At 41.9% G+C, this 26,152-nt stretch overlaps 1 protein-coding gene across 3 annotated transcripts; it reads right to left on the bottom strand.

Moving 5' to 3' along the window:
• On the bottom strand, window positions 1–24,763 carry EIF2B5 (eukaryotic translation initiation factor 2B subunit epsilon). Of its 3 annotated transcripts, none has more exons than XM_063442873.1 (17): window positions 24,535–24,763; window positions 23,466–23,590; window positions 23,140–23,325; window positions 22,782–22,959; window positions 21,615–21,695; window positions 21,004–21,081; window positions 20,605–20,917; window positions 19,818–19,963; window positions 19,580–19,718; window positions 14,856–14,957; window positions 14,541–14,648; window positions 11,726–11,816; window positions 11,465–11,588; window positions 11,250–11,375; window positions 9,488–9,598; window positions 9,293–9,362; window positions 1–317 (listed from the first exon to the last, which is right to left on the bottom strand). In XM_063442873.1, the coding sequence occupies exons 1-16, from the start codon at window positions 24,757–24,759 to the stop codon at window positions 9,303–9,305; spliced, it is 2,193 nt and encodes a 730-aa protein (XP_063298943.1). In that variant the 5' UTR covers window positions 24,760–24,763; the 3' UTR covers window positions 1–317; window positions 9,293–9,302. The 3 variants fall into 3 exon arrangements, with proteins under 3 accessions (XP_063298943.1, XP_063298942.1, XP_063298941.1); XM_063442872.1 differs by lacking the exon at window positions 1–317 and adding an exon at window positions 8,554–9,209; XM_063442871.1 differs by lacking the exon at window positions 1–317 and having other exon boundaries at window positions 8,555–9,362.
• Between the last annotated feature and the right edge of the window lie 1,389 nt (window positions 24,764–26,152).

Raw genomic sequence — 26,152 nt, 5'->3', positions numbered from 1 at the left:
AGTCCAGGCAGGTGAGGTAGAGAGAAGAAAAGGTCGAGTGGTCTAGGGGTGGAAAACTGGAACTTCTTGTAATGAAACAGAATAAAAGAAACCTTATCTTTGGATAGGATCCTGACAATATCATGAAAAACCTTACACAGGGAAGACCATGTCACCGCTTTACAAATTACCACCAATGGTATGAGGACCAGGATGTTGACAGGCATTGTTGAATGAACTATATTTTGTTTGGGGGAGATTTTCCAGTTCTGACTAGATCATTTCTCTGATCCATCTTGATAGTGATACTATTGAAGCTTTCACTCCTTTTTATTTTCCTCAAAAAAATGTAAAACTTTTTTAGATTTCCTATAGCCCGATATTTGGTCTAGATAAATCTGTAAAGTTCTCTTTGCATTCAGAAGGTGTTACTCCCAGAGGAAGGAATGAAGAGGAAAGAAAAAGTTGGTGATCAAATTCCTTGACTAAGTACAATAGAGCTGAGAACTAGACATGTGCAATTTGTTTCGGTCCGAATATGAATTTGGACGTATTTCGGGCAATTCGGACATTCGGGTACTTCCGAATGTCCGAATTGCCGAGTTCCCGAAGTTCCGAAATTACAGAATTTACGAAGTACAGTATTGCTGTGTAATTTGACTCATAACTCTCTGATTGGCGGATTAAGTAACCAATCAGAGAGTTATGAGTCAAATTACACAGCGTGGGAAAATTCCAAAGAACATTCCCATGCTGTGTAAAATGACACAGAGCACTCTGACTGTTGGATTTCAAACCAACCAGAGTGCTGTGACAGGTAAATGTAGAGACTTACCCGTCAGTCTCTTCATTTACCTGTCAGAGCACTCTGATTGGATGTCTTAAACCCACCAATCAGAGTGCTCTGAGCCTAACTGCAGGGCGGGGCAAGGCTTTATAAGCCTTCCCTCGCCCTGCAGAGCTCTGTCTGCGTGGAGCCCTCCATGGGTGAAGAAGGATTCTTTTTTTTTTTTTTTTTAATTGGCCAGGATTCAGCTGTAAACATTTGCAACACTTACAACAATCAAGTAACATACATTCATATAAAATGTAAGTTACTTGGCCAGTCAGTGTAATGACAGGAATGAATAAGTAGATAACTTCCTAATTCCCACGGTATTAGGGAGCTATCTACTAAAAGGTTGAAAGACCTAAATTGGTCTTTCAGCCAAATTTACTAATACTAAGTAAAGATTAGTATTAGTAAATTAGTAAATTATGCCCCTACTCGCTATAACGCGAGTAGGGGCATGTCTATTAAACAGTGAGCAGCCTGTGGCTGCTCACTGTTAAAAAATAAATAAATTGCCCCCCCGGCCCCCACCCCTGTGCGGCAGGTGGGGGCCCTAATGTAAAATAATGGGGGGGACCTATTGTCCTCCCCCCGGACCCCCACCCCTGAGCGGCGGGTGGGGGTCCTAAATCAGAATAGGGGGGGGACCTAATGTCTTCCCCCCTGGCCCCCACCCCTGAGCGGTGGGTGGGGGCCCTAAATACTAATGGGGGGGACCTAATGTCGTCCTCCCCCGTTGCCCCCACCCCTGAGCGGTGGGTGGGGGCCCTACAGTAAAATAAGGGCCGGGGGGGGGGGGCAATAGGCTCGGGAGGGGGGGACCCTATTTTTTTTTTTTTTTATAAAAAACAGTGAGCAGCCGGGGGGCGGAGTTTGCCGCCGAGCTGAGCGGACGCACCTGCCATGAGCTGCGAACCGGCAGGCAGAATCCGGGGGTTAAAACGCAGGCTACCAAGCCCACACTCACCAGAGGGTGCACCACTCATGTCGGGGGTGCCCCGCTGAGCATATCGACACCACCCCGGTGTCTGCCGACCCCGGGAACACTGAGATCTCAATGCGGCCTACTGGGGCTGAGGCAGGGGGGAGACGGCCCCTCCCCTCGAGGCCAGAGCCCACAAGCGATCTTACCTCAGAGTACCCCCCCCCCCCTCTGGACCGGTGGGGGACATCCCGGTCCCCTCTGGACGCATGGACCAGCATGGAACAGCATGGAACACGAGCATACCAGCCACAATAAATGAAGGGGCAACAGACCCACGAGGTACAGCCAATATGGCCACCCGACCTAAGTGGAGAAAGCGGAGCACCTGCCCAGAGGCGCACACATCCCCAATAGAGATATTTGACAGGACCTGCGCTGGCCTCAGGGCAGCACTGCAAAGTCGAGGGGTGACTCTCCGCCAAGCGGATCTAATGGTGGCCTCCTGGATACGACAAGCAGCGCGACGCAGGTACTACAAGCAGGCACCCCGAGCATCCAAGATGGCCGTCAGGCACCATAGACACCGGAGGGCCTCGCGGCAGGACTCGGCACCAGGCCTCTCGGACTCACGCACCCATCTGCACACAAGAAATACCAAGATCACAAACCCAGCGACGCACACAAATAAAGCGCCTGACCTTAAACCCGGCTACCAGTGCAGCACCAGGCGCCTCTTCCCAACAGCGGCCACAACACAAGCTACCGCGAGACAGCACACTAAAAAGAGACGCACTAAAGCGGACTCCCGAAACGGAGATGCAGGGATGGCCTCCAGGACAGGCATCGGCTGAGGCAATATGGACAGATACGTGGTGAGGCTCACGGCCCAAGACCCTGCACACAATGCAGAGACTCTCTCCTCCCAAAGCTCACTGCATGTCAGACTCACTACACCTGTTTACTTACGCTGAGCTCTACTCTACTCTCCCCCATTTTGATTTTCATTTGTTTGTTGTTTAATGCGCAAAATTGGCATGTACCATCAATGCTGGTTTGCATTAAATCACATAATGCTGCTTCTACTAGCTTTTCATAGCACACTAAATGCAAACCGCATATTTATTAACCTAAGCGCAACTAATATAACTATAAGCGACGCTACCCTAGCAGGTTATAACATATAAGCGAACTGTCTAACTTCCACAGGTACATATGTACTAGCTAACTGTTGTCACTAGCGTTGTATTACACTACCTGTACTATGTTGATTCTAACATAATTCACGCATGAACCAAGCCTGTTTGTATAATATATTTACATTTCAACTGTTGCTTTAACGTTACATTAATTAAGCCTGATAAAACAAAAAATTGTGCCAGTTAATCGTATACCCCGCATGTTAAGTGTGGGAAATCCCTGAGGATTGCTTTTGGGGCACCTCAAGCTTACCTGTCTTATTTTCGTGCACTACAAAAATAAAGAATTATATATAAAAAACAAAACAAAAAAAACAGTGAACAGCCACAGGCTGCTCACTGTTTACTAGACATGCGGCGAGTAGGGGCAAAATTTACTAATACTAAGTAATTTTTACTTAGTATTAGTAAATATTTCTTAAAGACCAATATACCGTGGGAATTAGGGAGTTATCTAATAAGCGGCTGCAAAGAAGTCCCGAAGTCCCTAAGTTCAGAAGTGCCGAAGTCCCTAAGTTCAGAAGTGCCGAAGTCCCTAAGTTCAGAAGTGCCGAAGTCCCTAAGTTCAGAAGTGCCGAAGTCCCTAAGTTCAGAAGTGCCGAAGTCCCTAAGTGCCGAAGTTGCCAAATTTCCGAACTGTTGAACTGCCGAAGTTCCGAAGTCCCGAATTGCGAAAATACCGAATTTCGGAATGCCGAACCGAACCAAAAATGTTCCCCATGCACATGCCTACTGAGAACATTTGGTCTGAATGCTGGAAGGAGACAATCAGACATGCTATTGGTAAATTACATATGCTGAGTAAGCCCCACACCCTTCTGGCCAATGTTATGGCAACTAAGGAAATTGTTTTCAGTGAGAGTAAGTTCAAAGGAGAGTTTCAAAGGGTTCTGTAGTAGAATGCAGATAGTATCATACCAAGATCTCAATATATGCATAAACAATCAAAATATTACCACATATAATGTATTTGAACCTAAAAGACAAAAAACAACAGTGCAAAAAATACAAGAATAAAATGTATTAAAAGCAATACAATAATATGTTAGTGAAAAAATCCCTATGGTATCAAACTCACTTGGACCAGAGGCCAAAATAACCAGCTCTGGGTTTTAAAGGCTGGAAAGGAAAAGGTAGTTTCCACTGATAGATATCTTCACTATATGAGAAACTCCACCATACATAGGAAGGGTGGGAGAGAATAGGGAAATCCCAATAGTGAAGGCGAGGGGGTGTCATTTGGCAGCCATGGTCTAGGAACTGGCCAATACAGGCCTGCTAAAAAGCATGCTGGCTGAACTATGCATGAACATAGCACTGACATGGCCTACTTTAAAGATGCAATCGACAGCGCCACCTCTAGGATCACCCTTCTGGAGGCCTCCGCGAGCACCCATGACTCCATGGCTATCCTCCATGGGGCAGAAAATCAATTAACTCCAGTGACAGCAACTCACTACTAATGGAGGATAAAAACAGTGGAGGATCAGAGGAGATGATACAACTTAAAAGTTTGAGGTATTCAGGAGTCTATAGGCCTCTCAGACTTACTGCATTTCGTTAGGCATCTGTTTGCTGTCTTGTTGCTGCCTAAGCAGGCCAAAACGGTGAAGATTGATAGCATGTTTCGATTCCTGAAACCGGCGACTGCATTAACATCAGCAATTGCGGACCTCATTTACCGTTTCCAATCACTTTAAGATAAGGCCCTGCTTCTTTCAGCAGCCCTTGGAAAAACTCAGTTGCTCTTTAACCCCTTAAACAATCCGTTTTCCTGGCACTGGAGGTACCCTCTTCCTCCCACCCCCCAATCCCCGGTTACTGAAGGGGTGAAAACCCCTTCAGTCACTTACCTGAGGCAACGACGATGTCCCTCGTCGCTGTCTCCTCCTCCACGCCGCTCCTCCTTTTGTCTCCGTCGGCCGGTGGGAGAGACTGATCCCGCCCACCGGCCGAGGAGACCTAATGCGCATGCGCGCCAATGCCGCGCATGCGCATTAGCACTCCCCATAGGAAAGCATTGAAAACGATTTTCAATGCTTTCCTATGAGGAAATGAGCGACGCTAGAGGTCCTCACACAGCGTGAGGACGTCCAGCGACGCTCTAGCACAGATAATCTGTGCTATGAAGGAGGAAGTGACCTCTAGTGGCTGTCTAGTAGACAGCCACTAGAGGTGGAGTTAACCCTGCAAGGTAATTATTGCAGTTTATACAAAACTGCAATAATTACACTTGCAGGGTTAAGAGTAGTGAGAGTTGGCACCCAGACCACTCCAATGAGCAGAAGTGGTCTGGGTGCCTGGAGTGTCCCTTTAAGGACACATGACATGTGTGACATGTCATGATTCCCTTTTATTCCAGAAGTTTGGTCCTTAAGGGGTAAAGGCTCCACATTGTTATTGTTCCCAGACCTCACAAGAGGCTCTCTTACACGGAGCAAGTCCCTGCTTCCATTCTTGCAACACCTCCGCACCAGGACATTCCCAACATATGGGGGATACCGAGATTACTCATATTCACGCATCTGGGCACTACCTACACCAAGGTGGAAACCATACTCGGGCATCGGAAGTGGATTCCTAGTTATTTCCACCATAGTGCAAGGGCTGGTCAACTTGTGTCTGGAACAAGAGAAAATAAAATAATGAGGTTTTCCACATACCATCTACAACAGGATGGTAGCACACAGTGGAACTCCACTTTAGACATGCTGGAAAAAGTTTTGGAGCAGCAGATGGAAATCTTGTTACAACTCCATTGGCATTGACTCCCCACTCGGATGTGAGATTTAAAAAAAATACTCTAAATTCTGGCGGTAAATAAAAAAAACATCAAATTAAATTTGTCATGCAGTGGTTTCCAAATGTTTAAAATGCCTTTCATTGTATTGTTTTGCTCTGCCAGTTGTGCTTTGTGTGCCATCTCTGCAGACTTAGATGGGAGAAGCCAATAAGACATTTATTTCCACACTGAAGGACAGTCACTGACATTACAGACTGGATGTGTGGACAGGTTTTGTTCTTGGTTGGGTGGTAGAAGTGAGTGAGTGGTCCCTCTTTTTTCTTTAATTTTTGATAAAGCCCCTAGATCAATATAAAATAACTCTTGCTCCCGATTTTTCATTCATACAAGATAAAATGAAAAAAATTACAATCAATCATTCTAAAACCAAGATCTCCCTCTTCTCACATTTATGTTTACAGATATACAATTATCTAATTTTGGCAACCCAGAATTGGCATTGCAAAAAACACCTGATATTGTATAGCCATTTGGCCAGGCAACATTAGAGCTGTTTTGCATGTCATCAGAGTCATAGGCATCATTTTTTCTGCTTTTGTGTATGCCTGTGCCAAAATTCAGACAAGACCTCATTAGGCAGATTTCTTGTTTAACATGGCATACTAAGCTGCTTATTTGCCCCTAGCCGCCCAAAACCAACCTCTCCATTCAGTCTCCATTTTTCAGGCACCACAACAAATTTACAAAACTGTCTTCCATCAGTCTCCAGTTTAACTCTGCAGTTTGATCTTTAAGTGGAACTGTCATCTGAGAAAGTTTTGCATTTTTTGTAAAGGTGAAACTGTATGTCTGTATGGTGGTGCTAAGAAAGAGGATGGCAGATTTAAGTGCGATTGCACCTGGGAGCACTGATAATTCTAATAATAGAGGGGCCTATCAAGTGGCCACGCATTTATTGTTTAACAGGGGCCCGGTCCGTTGCCACAGCCTTTTAAGACCGCGACTGGGCCCCTGTTGAATTTTTAGGCTGTGAGGAAGTGACTGCAAATCACATTCTCCAAGCTTCAAATGCCGCGCATGAGGGAAGAGGTGTTAGTGGCGTACACAGGGTAGGGAGAGGAGACAGCATGAAGTGATAGATTAGGCAAAGGGAGATCATGCAGCATGGAGTTAGAGATCAGGCACAGGGAGAGGAGGCAGCATGAAGTGAGAGATCAGGCACAGAGAGAGGAGACCGCATGGAGTGAGAGATCAAGCACAGAGAGAGGAGACCGCATGGAGTCAGAGATCAGTCAGAGGAGCAAATAGAGAGCCCCACACTCCCATTAACCTCAGCCAGCAACAAAACCTCAAGCAAGCCACCCTTCTGCACACTAAAGTTATGGTAATGAGAGGGTGGCTGCAAATATAAGCTTATGACATGCATGTGTATATGTGTGTCGGGTGTATTATATATCTGTGTGCCAGCCTGTGTATATGTCAGTATGTGTATCTGCGTTTCAGGGTGTGTCACAGTGTATATGTGTTGGTACCTATGTGTTTGTTTGTCAGACTGTATATGAATTTGTGTTTGTGACAGTGCCTTTATATATGTGTATCTGTGTTAATGTGTATGTAGATCTGTGTAAGTATGGATGTGGCAATGTTTCTATGTGCATACATCTAAGCAATCAAACACCAACACAACAAGCAAATGGCAATCTTACACAAATATGACATACAAACACACCCCCCTTCACTCAAACACCAATACTACACACAAATTTACATTCACATTTCAAAGCCAACATTACATGCAAATACACCCCCCGCAATCACTTACATTACACACACACAAATACAACCCTGTATTAAAACACCAACACTAAACTCAAAGCAAACCTGCATATAAAAGCCAACACTACACAAAAGTACACCATTGCATTCCAACATTAACAGTACATACAAATACACACCTACATGTGCACACATACTATATACAAAAACATGCTTACGTTCAAACGCACAAACACAGCTCATAAATACAACCCTGCAATATGGGCAAATGGTAGATCCCTAGTTGGCATAGCATAATTGGAATTCTACAGCAGATGGGGATCTACTTTTTGGCCACGCTTGCACTAGAGGGGGCCCCAAAAATGTTTCTTGCATAACGGCCCTCTCTACATTAGTTCCACCATTTGCATTCTTTTGTAAAGTATTCATATAGGTAAATACTGATTTCTAGTACATCTTAACCTTGCTTTGCATTTTTCAAGGCCACTTGTTTACAGCTAATCAAAGTGTCCACCGATACGGATATTATGCTTAGGATATCTGTCAACTCAAAACTATTTTTTAATACAATAATCATTTCCCCCAAAAATAAAGAATTAATCCCCATAAAAGGGATTCCACAATCCGAGTGCGCAACCCCGGAATCACCCAATACCTAGTTTTTTCAGGTCTATATGTTTGTGCCCATATGTTTTTGTTTCTATACGTTCTGACCCGACAGTTTGTGGCAATACTGTATTAATAAATAACCAAAAAAATATATACAGATACTATATGTGGAGTGCGGCATCGTATTGATTTTCTAGTTATTTAGTGTAAGGTCTTTGGAGGGTGACCTTGATACCTACACCAGTTCGAAAGAATGAAGCACACCAACGTTTTCTTTGAAACTCATCTCTACCTTTAGCACACGACAGGATCCCTCAGCTATATCCATACACCATGGATCCAACAGTCTCTGTGGCTTTCCCTGTTTCACTCACTGCACTGAAACAGGGAAGACAATAGAAATTATTGTTGCAATGGGTTGCAACGCTAAACCAAGAGATGTACTGAAAATAAGTATTTAGTTATTTGTATGCATTTTAAAATGATAAAGATGATGTATGTATTTTTTTTTTTATTTTCAATAAAAACATGTTTTCCTTTAGTAATACAATACATGGCAGTGCTGGTACCTCAATGTACAACAGAGCAGGAAGTGACTAATGCCTATATTCTCCCAGTCACCACAGAGTCTACATGCACACCATATCTATGTTTTCTTTATTTGTTCCCTGAAATAAATATTTGCATTCTCATACATGTCAGTTTTTAATCCTGTGGAGATTCTTACAGGCACAGTGTGCAGTGTATTAAGCTTCCCATGGCTTCCTAGGACTAAATCATCTGGCAGAATTCCTGTGTTAGTCATCACGGGGAATAATAAATGGAAGCAGAAATTGAAAACAGAAAGATCCACTGTAAACGTGTGAGACAGTAACTCCTCAGTTAATGCAGACTTGAACCCCCAGGTCGCAATCAGTGGCTTCAAATTTGCAAGTTCCCTAGAAGAGCACTGAATGCTCAGGTAGTGAGGTATAAAAGCGGATTACTGGCGTTGACAAACCTCACTACATTCTAATGGAGGGAGTGCAGATGTTCTTGTGACTAGCAAAGACGATCTTTTTAGAATCCAGGGAACAAAGAGCTGCAAACCACAGGCCATAAACAAATTGTCAGTGGAGAAGTCCTCAGGATGTTGTCCTCCACTGACTGCTGTAGAGATAGGTCACAGTGGTGAGTCAAACTCAAAAGGTCACCAGACTGAAATATTGTATGAGGGCATGAGAAGCAAGTACCTCCTATTTATCACTCGTCTTCTGAGGATTCTTCTTCAGCTTCCTCTAACCACTGTATAAATTTCTGTAGCTGAAGAACAGAAAAAAAGAAACTAGCTACAATTAGAGAAGTCAGAAATTAAACAGCAACATGTAGTAAGATAACAAGGGACTTAAGTCCTTGTGCATATTTGTAAGAGCCGTCATTGCACTTACCACCTGTCTCTTGCGCAGCTGCCGGCCTTTTTCTGTGATATCAGTCTTTGAGAACCAGCGAAGAATCATCTCTTCTGCTACCACATCCTGCTGGTAGAACCCCATCAGCACCTACATATAGCAAAATAAAATTTGGAAATTTGTGAAAACAAAAAAGCAAAACCAATGTGTGCTTGAAGTAGGGATCGACCGATTATCGGTCAGGCCAATATTATCGGCCGATATTCGGTATTTTCGGCAATATCAGTCTATAGAGATACCGATGTTGCCGATAATGCAGACCAGGACAAGCCCGGCGGTCCTGGAGGGCCCAGCAGCTCCCTTCAGCTTACTTACCTTCCCAGCAGCTCCCGTCTAAATCTTGCGAGTCCCACAACCGCCAGAGCGTTGCCACAGGTTACCATTGCAGCGCACCGTGTGTCACGCTGGCCGCGAGATTTAGACAGGGGAGCTGAAGGGAAGTAAGTAAGAGATTGCTGCGGGCCCCCACTGCGCAGTCTATGCCACCAGGGAATGCCATATCCCCCCTCCCTGGCCAAGTAAGAAGCAGGGAGGGGGGACAAAAAAAATAAAAAATATTTAAGCACACTACACAAACGCACACACACACTGCATTCACTATACACACACTACACAAACAAACTGCATTCATTATATGCACACTACACAAACACACTCTGCATTCATTATATACACACTACACACTCACTGCATTCACTATACAAACACACTCTGCATTCATTATATACACACTACACAAACACACACATGCATTCCACTACAATAACATACACCGCATTCACTAATCAAATACTCTCACTGTATCCACTACACATACATATATTCTTAAAAACATAAAAAAATCTGACTAGCATGTATATTTTGTGCATTTACCTTAATAAAAAAATAGATAATAAACATGTTCAGTTAACAGTAGATTTGTGTAGAAATAGTTTATTTTTTCAAAATGGTAAATGTACAGAATATCAATAAGTTATCGGCTATCGGCCTGAAAGTTCACAGATTATCGGTATCGGCTCTAAAAAAAATCAATATTGGTCGATCCCTAGCTTGAACCATGTTGTTATTGCTGGTCATACACAATACCATAGTGTTATGAGTCAGTGTATTAAGTAATATTGGAGTGCAGACGCATGTCAAAGAGAGCCAATGGTTGATAAACAGCTAAATAATGTTTTGAGTGGATTGGGACCATTTGTCAAAATCCAAGTCACGGGCTCTGAGTGGTTTGTTCTTTATTGAGACTTTATCATTAGGGTGAAAAACAAGTTGATTTCAGCAAGTGACATGATGGTTTTTAATCATCACCCAAAATAGCTGGTCAAACAATAGTTTTCTTTCTTGTTGAAATACAATGTTGCATTTAGACAAAACCTTGTTGATGGCAAGGGAAATTCTAGTTTGAGACACAGCTGTAGAGTTAAATATTGGCTATTTCTCATGAGCCAAGCCCTTGTTGTTTTTATTTTGTTGAACATTTGCCAAATCTAAGTATGTTTTGAATACCAGTGGGATGTGCAATTTTCCAGATCATGATGGTGTATGAAAAAAAGGGCAACTACAACAGTAATGCACAATTCCAAGTCGCCTAAAACTGCTGTTAAAATTGTAAGGGATGTATTTCAATATGCAACTATAAAATTAAAACACAATTACCTTCTAAATAATATGAATACAAATTTACCAAAGATAAAAAAAAATAAAAAATAAAAAAATCTTCAATTACAATACAATTTCTTACCTTTGCAATAGCAGCCCAGAGAGACTCGTGATCCAAAAAAAATTCCTCAACGGCCCCTAAAAAACATAGGTGATCTGTAGCACGCTTTATATAATTTTTAAATACTGGTGTCCATCTCTTCATTAGCTGAGGGAAAGAAAGAGGATGCAGTTAGGATCAGTGTGTGTAGGAATAACGTTCAGACAGGGCACAGATAATAAGCAGTAAACACTCACCGGGAGAAGAGAGCTGAAATATGGGTTTGTGTCAAGTTCCACATCCAGCTGCAGCAAAGGGAACTCCAGGGTCACTTTACACAACACCTGCATTACCTCCGACAGGGAGATGTTATAAGCATACCTGTAGGGCAATGACACAGTAAAACCGGTAAAAAAAAAAAAAAAAAAAAAAAAAAAAATATATATATATATATATATATATATATGAACACACGCTCACTTTTATATGCCATCATTTGCAATTTTCTTCCTACTTACTTCAATGAGTTGATTTCTAACACCAGATTATCACAAGAAATGTTCTCATCCAAACCTCTCTGTAACGTTCCAACAACTTCATTCTGAAACACTGTATCACAAAAGTATTGTAATTAGGGGCAGTTGGGATTCCCAAACATTAAGACTCGCCACCCACCCACTCACAGAAATAATAGATGTAAATAACAACTGACTCCATGTACAAAGAAAAAATATGAATTGGTAAATATATGGCTAACTAAGATATGTCTATTAAGAGGGTCACTAAGAGCCATGACAACTACAGCTCATTGTAGTGATCATAGTGCAAATAATCAATAAGCAGCCTTGACAATAATTGAATACCATATTTACTTGAATCTAATGCGCACCTTTTTGGAAAAATAAAGTTTCTAAAATGTAAATGTGCATTAGATTTGATGACGCATTACAATCGGGACAAAATTCTAAATATTCTGGTGAATTCACACAGGCGGATTAAAACTGGTGAATTCACACATGCGAATTTCATTCCGGTGAATTCACACAGGCAAATTTCGACTTAACATGTAACACTAAAATTGAAATACCATCAATGTTACTATGGTATATGGCAATAAACATTTTAATTGTAGCTCAATAATTTATAGTAGTATCACATTGTATAAATGCGCATTACATTCGCCAGCAAAAAAACTTTTTTCAGCTTCCAGATTTCAAAAATTAAGATGCGCATTTAATTTGATGGTGCATTAGATGCGAGTAAATACGGTAAATAAAAAGATGATCTGTCTCTGGCATCCAAAGCCCAGCCTCTCCGCTTCACAATCCGTCCAACTTTTGGTAGCAGTGATAGGCTCAGAGCGTGGAAGACCAGACCTTACCGCCTGTCATTACCATCCATGGTTTGATAGGTTGGGTGGATAATACTGAAATGTATGAGTAGAATATGAATAAGTACAAAGATCTGCCCTGGGGGTGCCAGCTAAATGGAGAATATGGAAAATGGCTTTATGACTGCCTTTAAGTGGCAGTGGTTTCTGATTTGACCTTGGTGAATCTGGGAATTCGGAGATCACTCCTTCAGAGTGTACATAATTCCTTGTTTTCCATTAAAGTCTTCTCAGCAGGTTTATTGTGGTCTGCTGGATTTTCTTTGTTGTTTATTAGAATGCGCAAGGTCCTATCTATTTTTTGTTATTGCTTAAAATTTTGGAGGTCTTAAGAGAGGACACTAGGAAACCATTTGCACCTCGGTTTGGAGGAGCTCCAGGTCCAACCTCATCATTTTAACTTAGTAAATGGCTATTTGTGCTATTTGAGTGTGCTCTCGTGGAATATTTAATGTCACTGTGAGCCAGTCTAAACAAGTGGGAAGAATAAGGTGGAATCTGAGATCATAACACTGTACAAGAGACTATTGTTATCGGTGCCCAGAGGCATCATGCTTGGTATAAATTCACTGACAAACCATCTGTTTATAGAGGAGGATTTAATTCTCTGTGAGAGTGTGTTTAGCCAGTCAATAAATGAATTAACCTACTGTCACTCTTACAAGTATTCCTGTTCAAATCCAGAATCATTTTCATTTCCCATACTCACACACCTAATCCCTTCTTAGTCAAGGTCTGGTGTTAGGTCTGACTTGCCCAAAGACAGCAGCATCTCATCTGCCTTCAAAGCTTGCACTTTCATTGGCAGCCATTTAAAGAACTCACAGGTTAACTACCATATTGCCTTTTTGTCAAAGCCACCTGGATTATTGAACCTTGTTGCACATTGTGACCAGAAGTGGTTTAAATCATTGTGCAATTTGGTGACATGAACCTTACACAGTGGTTAGGCACTAGTGTTTTAGGCGCAGCTATAATACATGCAATAATGAGTTTCCAGAGAGAGGACTGGAAATCTAAAAGTCAGAACTTTTACAGCAGGTTTGGAAAACAGTAAAAAACAAAGTGACAACTACATGTTTAGACTTTTTAACTTAAGGTGAACTCTATACAGTGCATAATTCCTTATGCAAGTCCAATACTTAATGAAGGACCAGGACATAAAAAGAGCATTGTATGCAAACAAAAAAGGATGTGGTGCTGTTGCAAAGACAGTAGGGTAAGCAAGAGAAATATACCATTGTGCAACTAACAAAAGGCCACTATCTCAAACAAATTCTGCTTTTCTGATTGGTAAGCCGGAATGACCAACTGGCTATATTTGGTGACGCACCATTAAAGGATCTGATAGCGTACGCTCTGCACATAAGGTTCAGTATAGCTGGTGGATTTCACGTTAATTGATAAATTAATACTCATGACCCAAGATACTCTTCAGATTTGTACATATCATGTTTTTCCCACATGGAATATAGTGAGAATATGGATAAAAGCATCAACATGTATCCCCTCCTCCCGTTCTTCTCTTTATCTTTACTGTCATTTCTTAGATATGTTTAACCCCTTAAGGACATGTCATGATTCCCTTTTATTCCAGAAGTTTGGTCCTTAAGGGGTTAATGTCTTTTGTATTATGTTAAAAACGTATATACTACAACTTACACATTTTCTATGGAGTACTATTTTTCTGATGTTAATGATAAAGAAATAAAAAAATAAGAGAACAGATCCTTTTATACATATATTTGCAAAATTCTTAATATGATTTCAAAGTGAAACAAATATAGCAGCAAACTAGAAACTATTAATAATAGTAATATAATAGACTGCAAAAAATCTACATGCAAACTGAAAGTTTCACCAGTATCAAAAAGGGGCATCATAGTACCCCACATGTAGATTTTTTTTAACTGTTTTCATGAAGTGAAAGAGAAAATGCTTACCTTTAATATCATCAAGCACTGGGGAAACTGTGCGACTATCTATCAACTCCGACCCAACACTTTTCTCACTCTCACTGTCACTGTCTTCCACAGTGGTCAAAGTAAGGCCTGTAGTTGATAATACACAAATAAAATCTTGTATGGGAGAGGTATTGTATATTCTTAAAAGTAGCACCATGTATAACTGGCCAAAATATATGTTTTCTACATTTGATTATGTGTACAATTATACAATATTCACATTAGGATTCCTGAAGAAACCTCTATAGGTTTTGAAATGTCCAACTACTCCTTTGAAAGTTCTTCTGTACTTACCCCACAAACTTATTTGCAGATCCTCTTCTTCATCCTCTGTCATCTTTGAAGATTTCCACACATATCCTTTACCTTCTGATCCAACTTCATCTTTGTTGTATACTATAAAGAGAAAACATGTTAATAAATACAACTGACAAACCTTACTTGATCTAAAGGTAGAATGAAATATGAAAACACAAAACTTAAGAACTTAACTAAGGAGATATCTACTGGATGGCAGCAACACACACAACCCCTTCCAACTTTATTAGGGGCATTCTAAACACCATTTAGCTATACCAGTATTTGCTCTTGTGTAATTCCAAAGCAACAGCAGCAATAGGCAAATTCTCCAGGGACCCCTAAACTCCAGCAATGCATATGGAACTAGATATAGTAGACAGCAATGGAACACTATAGGGTCAGGAACACAAACATGCATTCTTGACCCTATAGTGTTTAACCCCTTAAGGACTGAGCCAAATGTACACATTTTGATCAAAAGAAAAACATCAACAAAACTTGGAATTTGACTACATGTCTGTTCAACTGTAATTCACCTCTTTCATATTAGGTGCACCCACACTTATTATATATCATTTTATTCAGGAGAAATAGGGCTTTCATTTAACATCAAATATTTAGATATGAAACATTATTTATTATGAATAAAATATAAAAAAATTGATAAATTAAGAAATTGTGTTATTTCTTTAGTTCTACAAGACATTTTAACCGTGAATGTCATATTCAGCGATGTCACACGTGTAAAACAGTACCCCCTATGTACAGGTTTTATGGTGTTTTGGGAAGTTACAGGGTGAAACATAGCATTTTACATTGAAATTCGCCAGATTGGTTACGTTGCCTTTGAGACCGAATGGTAGCCCAGAAATGAGAATTACCCCCATGATGGCATACCATTTGCAATAGTAGACAACCCAAGGTATTGCAAATGGGGTATATGTCCAGTCTTTTTTAGTAGCCACTTAGTCACAAAAACTGGCCAAAGTTAGCATTAATATTTGTTTGTGTGTGAAAAATGCATAAAACTAATCTGAACGCCAATTTTGGCCAGTGTTTCTGACTAAGTGGCTACAAAAAAGACTGGACATACCCCATTTGCAATACCTTTGGTTGTCAACTATTGCAAATGGTATGCCATCATGGGGGTAATTCTCATTCCTCAGCTACCATACGGTCTCAAAGGAAACGTAACCAATCTGGCGAATTTCAATGTGAATAAAAACTGAAACGCAAGCATTATATTTGATTCTGTAACTTTTGAAAACACCATAAACCTGTACATGAGGGGTACGGTTATACTATGGAGACTTTGCTGAACACAAATATTAGTGTTTCAAAACCGTATATGAACAATTATATCGTCAGTGTAAGTGCCGTTTGTGTGTGAAAAATGCAAAAAATTTCACTTTCACTGATGATATCATCGTTGTAAAACATTTTACGGTTTTGAAACACTAATATTTGTGTTCTGCAAAGTCTCCCGAATAAAGCAGTACCCCTAATGTACAGGTTTTATGGCGTCTTGGAAAGTTACAGGGTTAAATATAGTGCTAGCAAACTAAATTCTCTGGACTTTCTGCCTGGGTTATCAGGCAGGTCCCGCAAATTGTAATGAATAAAATGACTTCATTATGTAAAAATATTACATAAATGTATATATATATATATATATATAATTAAATTTTTAACGTATTTATATATTTATTTACTTTATATTATATATATTTAATATCATTCTACGTGTATTTTGATATTTATATAACTATATATATTAAAATACACTTAGACAGTGTATGTATGTAAAAGTGTATATATATATATTATATATATATATATATATATATATATATATATACACACACACACACACTCTTGGGTCACATATAATATATATATATATTATATATGATCTAAGTATATATTATTTTATTTTAAACTGTTTTTAACCTTTATTTAACTTTTTACAGACAGCAGGGGGATTACCTGTCATTCCAGGCACTCCCCCTGCTGGCACTGCTATGGATGGCTATTCTGTCCATGTGATCGTGATGCCAGGTAAGTGGCCAAGACGGTGTGGACATGCTATGCTGCCTGCTGGCGTTTAGAGCCGGGTCCCCAAGCACGCCCGCCATCCTTAAGGGGTTAAAATTAACATCTAACCTCCCAGCCCCCCCTCATACACCCTCCCTAAATTTAGTAAAATCCTACTTGTATTCAAGTCTGCAGCCACTGCCTCTGCCCCTGATCTGCTTGGCTGACATCATCAGAAGTGATTTTCTGAGCCAATCAAAATGCTTTCCCATATAATTGGCCGAGACTGACACAGAGGCAGATCAGGGGGAGAGCCAGCACAAGTCAAGCCCAGCTCTGGCCAATCAGCATCTCCTTATAGAGATAAATTAATTAAATGCATCTCTATGAGTAAACTTCAGTGTCTAGATGCAGAGAATGTAGACACTCAATTTCAGTGCTGCACAGACTGAATGGCAGTGTTGCACAGTGTGCAGTACTGTCCCAGGAAGCATTTCTAGTAGCCACCTGAGGAGTGGTCAGTGAAGTTATCCCTAGACTGTAATGCAAACACTGCATTTTCTTTGAAAAGACAGTGTTTACTGCAAAAAGTCTGAAGGGAATGATTCTACTCACCAGAAAAAATACAATAAGCTGTAGTTGTTCTGGTGACTATAGTGTCCTTTAAAGGTGTATTCATAATGTTTAGTACCGTATATACTCGAGTATAAGCCGAGTTTTTCAGCCCATTTTTTGGGCTGAAAAACCCCAACTCGGCTTATACTCGAGTCAGAGTCTGTATTATGACAATTTGCATTGCCATAATACAGACTGGGGGGAGAGGGGGGCTGGCAGAGCTGTACTTACCTTTCCTGCAGCTCCTGTCAGCTCTCTCCTCCTCCGCGCCGTCCGTTCAGCACCTCGGTCAGCTCCCAGTGTAAGTCTCGCGAGAGCCGCGGCTCTCGCGAGACTTACACTGGGAGCTGACAGAGGGAGCTGCACAGACCGCGCGGAGGAGGAGAGAGCTGACAGGAGCTGCAGGAAAGGTAAGTACAGCTCTGCCAGCCCCCCTCTCCCCCCCACTGAACTACCAATGCTGGACCACCAGGGAAGGAGAGCCCCCCTCCCTGCCATATATCAAGCAGGGAGGGGGGACGAAAAAAAAAAAATATAAATAAAATAATAAAAAAAAATTAATAATAATAAAAAAAGGGTTATAAGGACCACTATGGGAGGGGGGGGGGGGGTATAAGGACCACTATGGGAGGGAGGGGGTGGGTTAAGGACCACTATGGGAGGGAGGGGGGTATAAGGACCGCTATGGGAGGGAGGGGGGGTATAAGGACCACTATGGGAGGGAGGGGGGGGGGGGGTAAGGACCACTATGGGAGGGAGGGGGGGGGGGGGGGTAAGGACCACTATGGGAGGGAGGGGGGTATAAGGACCACTATGGGAGGGAGGGGGGGATAAGGACCACTATGGGAGGGAGGGGGATAAGGACCACTATTGGAGGGAGGGGGTATAAGGACCACTATGGGAGGGAGGGGGGGTATAAGGACCACTATGGGAGGGGGTGGGATAAGGACCACTATGGGAGGGAGGGGGGGTATAAGGACCATTATGGGAGGGAGGGGGGGGGTATATGGACCACTATGGGAGGGATGGGGGGGATAAGGAACACTATGGGAGGGAGAAGGGGGATAAGGACCACTATGAGAGGGAGGGGGTGGGATAAGGACCACTATGGGAGGGGAGGGGGAAGTAAGGACCACTACGGGAGGGGAGGGTAAGGACCACTAGGGGAGGGGTGAGTCAGGACCACTGGGGGGGGGAGTGAAGGAACACGGGGGTGGGGAGGTAAGGACCACTGAGGGAGGAGGAGGGGAAGTCAGGACATATGGGGGGGGGAGGGGGCGGCAAAATTTTTTTTGCCTACGGCGGCAAATATCCTTGCACCGGCCCTGCACACACTGCATTCATGCACGCACACACTGCATTCATGCACACACACACTGCACTCATACACACACTGCACTCATACACACACGCTGCACTCATACACACACGCTGCACTCATACACACACGCTGCACTCATACACACACGCTGCACTCATACACACACACATACGCACACACTGCATTCATTATACACACACTGTAAATAAATATTCAATTAATATATTTTTTTTAGGATCTAATTTTATTTAGAAATTTACCAGTAGCTGCTGCATTTCCCACCCTAGTCTTATACTCGAGTCAATACGTTTTCCCAGTTTTTTGGGATAAAATTAGGGGCCTCGGCTTATATTCGGGTCGGCTTATACTCGAGTATATACGGTATATCATAATACAACATTTCTACTTACCGTAAACCTTTAGGAAAACATGAGATATTTAAACAGTGCCAGATCTGAGTAACATATATTATGATTTAACAAACTGGGGTATGGAAAAAATTAAAGCCTTTAGCTTTCCCACATTAACAATAAAAAGTTTAAACTCCCGCAAAATTACATTGCAAGTGTTCGATGTATTTATAATAGCTTCAAAAAAGAAAGCTGGGCATTACTACTCTGTAAGGCAATTTTGTATATTCACATATATCTGCACAAAATGCTCAAATTGTTTGAAGTCAACTTTCCAGGTTTGGTAAAGCCTCATATAGAACATTATGCAGGCCTTAACTCAATGGCAGCTTTATTACCTTTGACCTTTGAAATCTCTTTTAGTTTTCCATGTTCTGCATCGTCACTAAATTCATCCTCGTCCTCTTCATCCTCATCTGGATGATGTAGAGAAATTACTGTACTCTCTAGGATCTGCAGGTCTGGGCCCACAACCACCTGAAGGCAAGATTGCGATATAAGTTAACTTTGAGAACCTGGTGAAGTTTGGTGTCACTATAGACTGCTACCTTCACATACACGTGCTCATTCCCTTACCTTAGAAGTTAGGACACAGTTGGCATTTATCTGCACCCTTTTTTTTACAATCACATTGTCGCAAATGATTGACGTTTTGATAGTGACATCATCTTCAATGTGAACCCCATCCCAGATGTACACATTCTCCAGAGTAACTCTGTCACCTGTCAGAAAGAGTAAAAGGAGACTCTTACTAGGAACTTGCCAACACGGGTACTTTTTTGTGTAGTAATTTGCGGACACAGTTCCACAAGATAATTTGGAGGCTGAATACTAGTGTTTAATCTAAACTGCATTCTGCACGAGATGTGTGGGTGCCTGATCTCTTTTTAAAAAATTATTTAAAAAATAAATATGGCTTTACAATGCTTAATCCATTGCATTCTTAAGCACATCCTCATTATTTTCCATAGGACTAACTTCTAATTCAGAGGTATATTCACTAAATAGCAATTTGTTGAGAATAAACAGAGGCAACAGAAAACATGGGTCTGTATTTTATTTACATAATTTTACAAAATTAATTGAATAAATTCAACCAAAACAAAACCTTTTAACCTACACACGAACTAATCAATGTGTTCACATAAATGATTCCCTTAACAAGCAGATTTGTTCTGTTCTGGATTAAATGGTTCAATTAAGGACGAAATCATTTTTTTGCACAAGCGTACATCAAACCAATGTTGTAATGACAAACGTTAAACAAATCTGAGTTCTTCACTTTCCTCTCTGATTGCTACTCACTTTTACTGCTCACTCTCTGCTTCACTAGCCAATCATTATACTCTCCCTTCCCTCTTACCGATACTGCATTTTCTTCCAATGCTAGTGTTGCTGATGTTGCAGTTTGCTCCAATAGTGGTATTGCTCCCAATCAGCACATTTTCTCGCAGAGTGCTACCATGGCCTCGGCTAACCTCTGACCCTCGGTATATATTATGACGGGCGTGTGTACAACACTGGGACTCTTGGTCAGTGAAATTTGTTTCTGGGGTAAGAGGGTAGAGCCAGCGGCACAGGATATCTAAGGTCACAGCTTCATACATCAGCAGGTTGGATACCCGGGCACCATACTCTTCTTGGGTTACATGAAGGTGGATCTGATTTCCTAAGATCTACACACAGACATAAAGATAATTACAAATGGAAGCAGAGCACAGAAAAGGGCACATCTTTTAATATACTAGTACAGATGCCTCACCTCTTCATTTACTAAAATGCCACGGACAAAATCGTCCCTTGTCTGATAATCAAAGTTATCTGTGAACAGTTCTGCAACCTATAGGGAGAAAAACGGGAAACACAGAATGTATAGGAAATTGAGGTGATGGGAAAAAATTCAATTGAAAAAGTAAGAACAGAACAAACACAAAAACAAAGTATACGAGAGGTAAAATCTATTTTCTCAACCTGATCACAAATTACACATATCGTACTTTGATTGCAGTGGATCATTTTGAGGTAGAGGCATTTGGGTTCATGCACTGTACTATCAAGATTGCCAAGACATTGATCAAATGTTCATTGCAACCCTTTCCAAGCATTTTGAAGGAGTTTGGCATGAAAATATATTGCATTGCATGCCTTCAAGGTGGGATTAATTAAGTGATATATGCTTTACCAGGGAAGAGGGATGGGTTGATTAATATTTCAGCTAGTTGAATGAACAAGTTAATGAATAAACATTTTCTTTTTTTGTATTATACCTTTGAAATTAACCTGTTAAATCTGAAAGAAAACAGAGATAAACCAGAAACCCTATTTATGGGTGGTGAAATAATAAAATAGCCCAACACATCTCCCATTACTCACCTGGGGAGAACAGATACTGATATGGCAATCCAGCAAATCATGCCGTAGTTCCACTTCATCAGTCTTACTCTGGAATATGCTCTTTAAAAAGAAAGACATAGTAAAAGTAGGCCTGATTAAAATACTAGCACATGAATATTTTTCTTTTATATGGTATCACTAGCTAAGGCTAGATAACCAAATAGATCAGTTAATGGAGTAAATTGTTTTGTATATAGGACCAATGCTATTTCGGCAGTTATGTCTTTAAATCTAATGTTTCCTATTAGACATAAATCATATAAATACACAAAGAACTACAAATTCTAGGTTGTATGATTGTACAAAAAAAAAAAGGCAATGTCTGTGAGAAGACGCTAATGGAAACTAAAAATTGGATATTGCATTCGTTGTCCTATTCCCCCTTGCTGGCATAAGCAGAATAACCCAATTCTAAGACATGCCAAACTTGAAAGAGAACACAGAAAATTTACGTTATTAAAAAATATTACGAAGAAACAGCAACAGATCGCAATGTGCTAAAAATATAAATGTATGGGAGTGATTAAAGGTTGTAGTTGACAGACCTATTAATATACTTCATACTACTCTTGTCATGCTATTATCTACCAAAGAGTAGCCATGAGATAAGATTAATTAAAATAACTTTGTAGAGTTAGGAATACACACATGTATTCCTAATGCCATAGTGCTCTGCTAACTATTTAGGTTTCTAGCCCTAGACCATGTGCATTAAAAATTCTATTTTAGATAAATTTACCTTCTGGTCCTTGCTATGCTGCTGTCCCACCTCCTTAGCTGAGATCATCATTCTTGATGATCTCAGCTAATCCAATGCTTCCCCATGGGGAAACATTGGGAGGCTAGTGCACTGCACCAATTAGCATCTCCTCATAGAGTTGCACTAAAGCATTGCATCTCTAAGGGGAATATTCAGCATCTCCATGCTAAATGTAGGTCTTGCGAAGATTGCAGGATCTCATCGAGGAAGTCCCTCTAGGGGCTGTCCAAGTGACAGCCGCTAGAGGTGGACTTTGGCAGCAATGTAAACATTATATACCCAAGAAACACCACATTAAGCTGTAGTGGTTGTAATTCTAATCACTATAGTGTTTCTTTAACTAATATACTTATGTTATACTAATAACGAACATAAGATCCACTCACCATTGGGAAATGGAACCGCTTTAGATCCTGGCTCTTCTGAAAGAGAAGTACTCTTTTTGTTTTGCTATCCATGGCAATGATGACATCGTCCTCCTGGCACCTTGTGCGATGACGTGGGGAAGACTCCTTGAGAATCATGGTCATCACAGACACATTCTTCTCCAGCTTTCGGCGTGTCCTACAAAAGTGTGGGGTTTAATGTATGAACTTTAAACAATAGGCCATTAGTGATTAGATGGGAAAAAAAAAAATCCAAACAGATTTACAAAAAACAAAACAAAACAAAAAAAAAATGCATTTTAACATCACCTCAATAACCAAAACAATTTTCATTAACACACAAGATTCCCTTTTATACCTATGTGCCTCCAGAGCTGCTTCAATGTTGATATTGGAGACCACATCCCCAGTGACTAGAATGAAGTCTGATCTCAATAAGGATTTGGCATCAACATCTCTCAAGACGTCTCCAAGAGACCGGTAAAGTTCAGATGTCACCACACGGACTACATTGGGACTTGTAGATCGACACCACTTGGAATTCCTGTACATCACAAAGAGTGAAAGTCTAGATCTATACCAAGCTGGTAGCATTTTAGGAATATGTACAATGAAGTTGAAACTGTAACCATACTCCTTACTTGTATATAATCTTATCCATCATTTCACAACAAAATTGCTTACCTCAAATGTTCTTTTATTTCATTTGCCAACCAGCAGCAGAACACAAATGTTTCTTTAACGCCAGTTGCAGTAAGAAATTCAAGAGTGTAATCTATCAGAGCCACATTAGCTAATGGTAGAAGAGCCTGTAGATAGAACATTCACAGTGTCAGTCCCTTTTCAAGAAGGGGTATGCTAAACCTGTAACCTCCTGCTTCTCCTCTTGTGCTCTGGCTATCGTGAAAGTATTATCTCGAGCAGTGACACTCACAGTCTTATCACGGACTGCCCATCTTGAGCATGTTTGAAAATTTACTTACATTTACTCATGTTGGATGGTCAATGATGGTTTCCAATAGTTTAGGTGTGCGTGGGGAGCTGGGATAGTGAGCAGCTTTTTCTTTGGTTGTAATTGGGCGGATGTGTACTACAGTCATTGCTGCTGCCTAGGAGTAGTGGGAGTTTTTAGTGCAGGACTTCATTTTGTATGTCAGTGTTTTATTGTGTCTGTGTTTCTTTGATCCTGTATACTGGGCTCATGACTACACATCCCACAATTTGCTTACGTGACATGTGATCTTCCATAAAGCTTTTCATCCCCCCACTTAGCACCTTGCTAGTACTAGATGTACGTGTGCCAGGAAGACATTGCTGTAAGTCTGCAGCTTGCTGAGCACAGCCTGAGACAGCCCATTGAAGCCATGCAGCAACTCATTGTAAATTACCTCATTGGGCTGGCATAGAGGGGTCACTGGGCTGGCATGGAGGGGTCACTGGGCTGGCATGGAGGGGTCACTGGGCTGGCATGGATGGGGTTATTGGGCTGGCATGGAGGGGGGTCACTGGGCTGGCATGGAGGGGTTATTGGGCTGGCATGGAGGGGGGTCACTGGGCTGGCATGGAGGGGTCATTGGGCTGGCATGGAGGGGGGTCATTGACCGGAGGGGTCATTGGGCTGGCATGGAGGCAGGGGGAGGGAGGGAGCCAAGGCATATGGTGGCACTGGGGTTTCCACTTTACAGCTGTCATTTCCCATGTTAAGCCCTCCCATTGCTGCCAGTCTAAGCCGTGCTCTGTTTAGTAAGTTTACCCGAGGGCGGTCCTTGGTGATGGGGAAAAATCTCCGGTTGAAGCTGTCAGCGATTAGAACGGCCTGTAGGGGAGGCTGTTCGTCCTCTCCCGCTGCCGCCCGTTTCCCGAGCCGCGAAGCCATGACATGCAGGTTCCCAACGCGTGCACTGTGTCCCTCGGCGGACACCGTACGCCCGCATGCTCTGCAAGCGTGGTATACGGCGGCCGAAGCGGGACAAAACATTGCATACCGACTGTGCATGCGCTGGCATTTGGACATCTTGCTACTCAAATCCGAGCGCCACCATCTTGGTACTCCTATAGAGGGTGGTGTAATAGGTCTGCAATCAATTTTTCGGTGTTGCTCACTAAATCACTACTAGTAATTCAATGACAAAAAAACAAAAACAGTATGACCAGCCGGTACTGCGTTGAATACAATGACTAACCTCAGCATGAATGCATACTTACCAAAATATTATTGGCACCCATGTCAACCTGGATATCTATAGTACTGAAAAAAGTGGGATTTGCACTTCTCAACAGTGGTGCTGCCAGTAAGGCCAAAATGTAGATTAAGGGAACAGAGCACATACAAAAGAATACAGTTTTACATTATACAAGTATACTTAAAACCACCTGTGTTAACAAAAAATAATGGAATTTACTTGCACCATATGGTAATATCGTGTTAAAGGGACACTCCAGGCACCCAGACCTCTTCTGCCCACTGGAGTGGTCTGGGTGCCAACTCCCACTACCCTTAACCCTGCAACTGTAAATATTGCAGTTTTCATAAACTGCAATAATTACCTTGCAGGGTTAACTCCTCCTCTAGTGGCTGTCTACTAGACAGCCACTAGAGGGCACTTCCGGGTTTATAGCACACATTTCGTGTGCTGTAGCGTCGCTGGACGTCCTCACGCTATGTGAGGACCTCCAGCATCGCTGAAATCACCATAGGAAAATTTTTTTCAATGCTTTCCTATGGGGAGGTCTAATGCCGCGCACGCGCATTAGGTCTTGCCCCGCCACCGGATGACGCCGGCAGGGAGGAGCGCGGGCGGACCCTGAACCAGCGCCGAGGGACATCGGTGCTGTATACAGGTAAGTCACTGAAGTGGTTTTAATCCCTTCAGTAACTTGGGATGAGGGGTGGGAAGGAGAGGGGACGGTTTGTTTTCCTGGCACTGGAGAGTTCCTTTAAGCTCACCACTAGGGGTCACTATGGCCATATGGTGTGTGGAGTGTTCATTTAAGTTACAGTGACCCTATAAAACTGTTTTTAAATGCGTATTGTGTGTGTGTGTATACAGTGGTGTATTTCCCACAAGGCTAACCAGGCATTTTCCTTGCCTTGTTAGCCTCTTTCATGGGGGCCCAAGAGCTGGCCCCCTCCGAAACTTTCAAATTATCACAGGGGAAACAGGGAGCACTCTCCTTTGTGCTCTTCCTTCTCAGCTCTCTCGCGCCCCGCAGTAACGCCGAGGGCCGGAATATGACGTCACTCTGGCTCCCGGCATCACTGAGCGGCATGTGAGGGAGGTGAGCAGGAGGATTACAGCTCTCTCACTGCCACAACTGTGTTCCTGCCTGCAAGCCCAGCCACCAACAGCAAGTCCCACTGGACCCCAGGG

Source organism: Pelobates fuscus, chromosome 2 (assembly GCF_036172605.1).
Source record: "Pelobates fuscus isolate aPelFus1 chromosome 2, aPelFus1.pri, whole genome shotgun sequence".
Classification (NCBI taxonomy): domain Eukaryota; kingdom Metazoa; phylum Chordata; class Amphibia; order Anura; family Pelobatidae; genus Pelobates; species Pelobates fuscus.
This window is presented reverse-complemented; position numbering and strand designations above follow the sequence as displayed.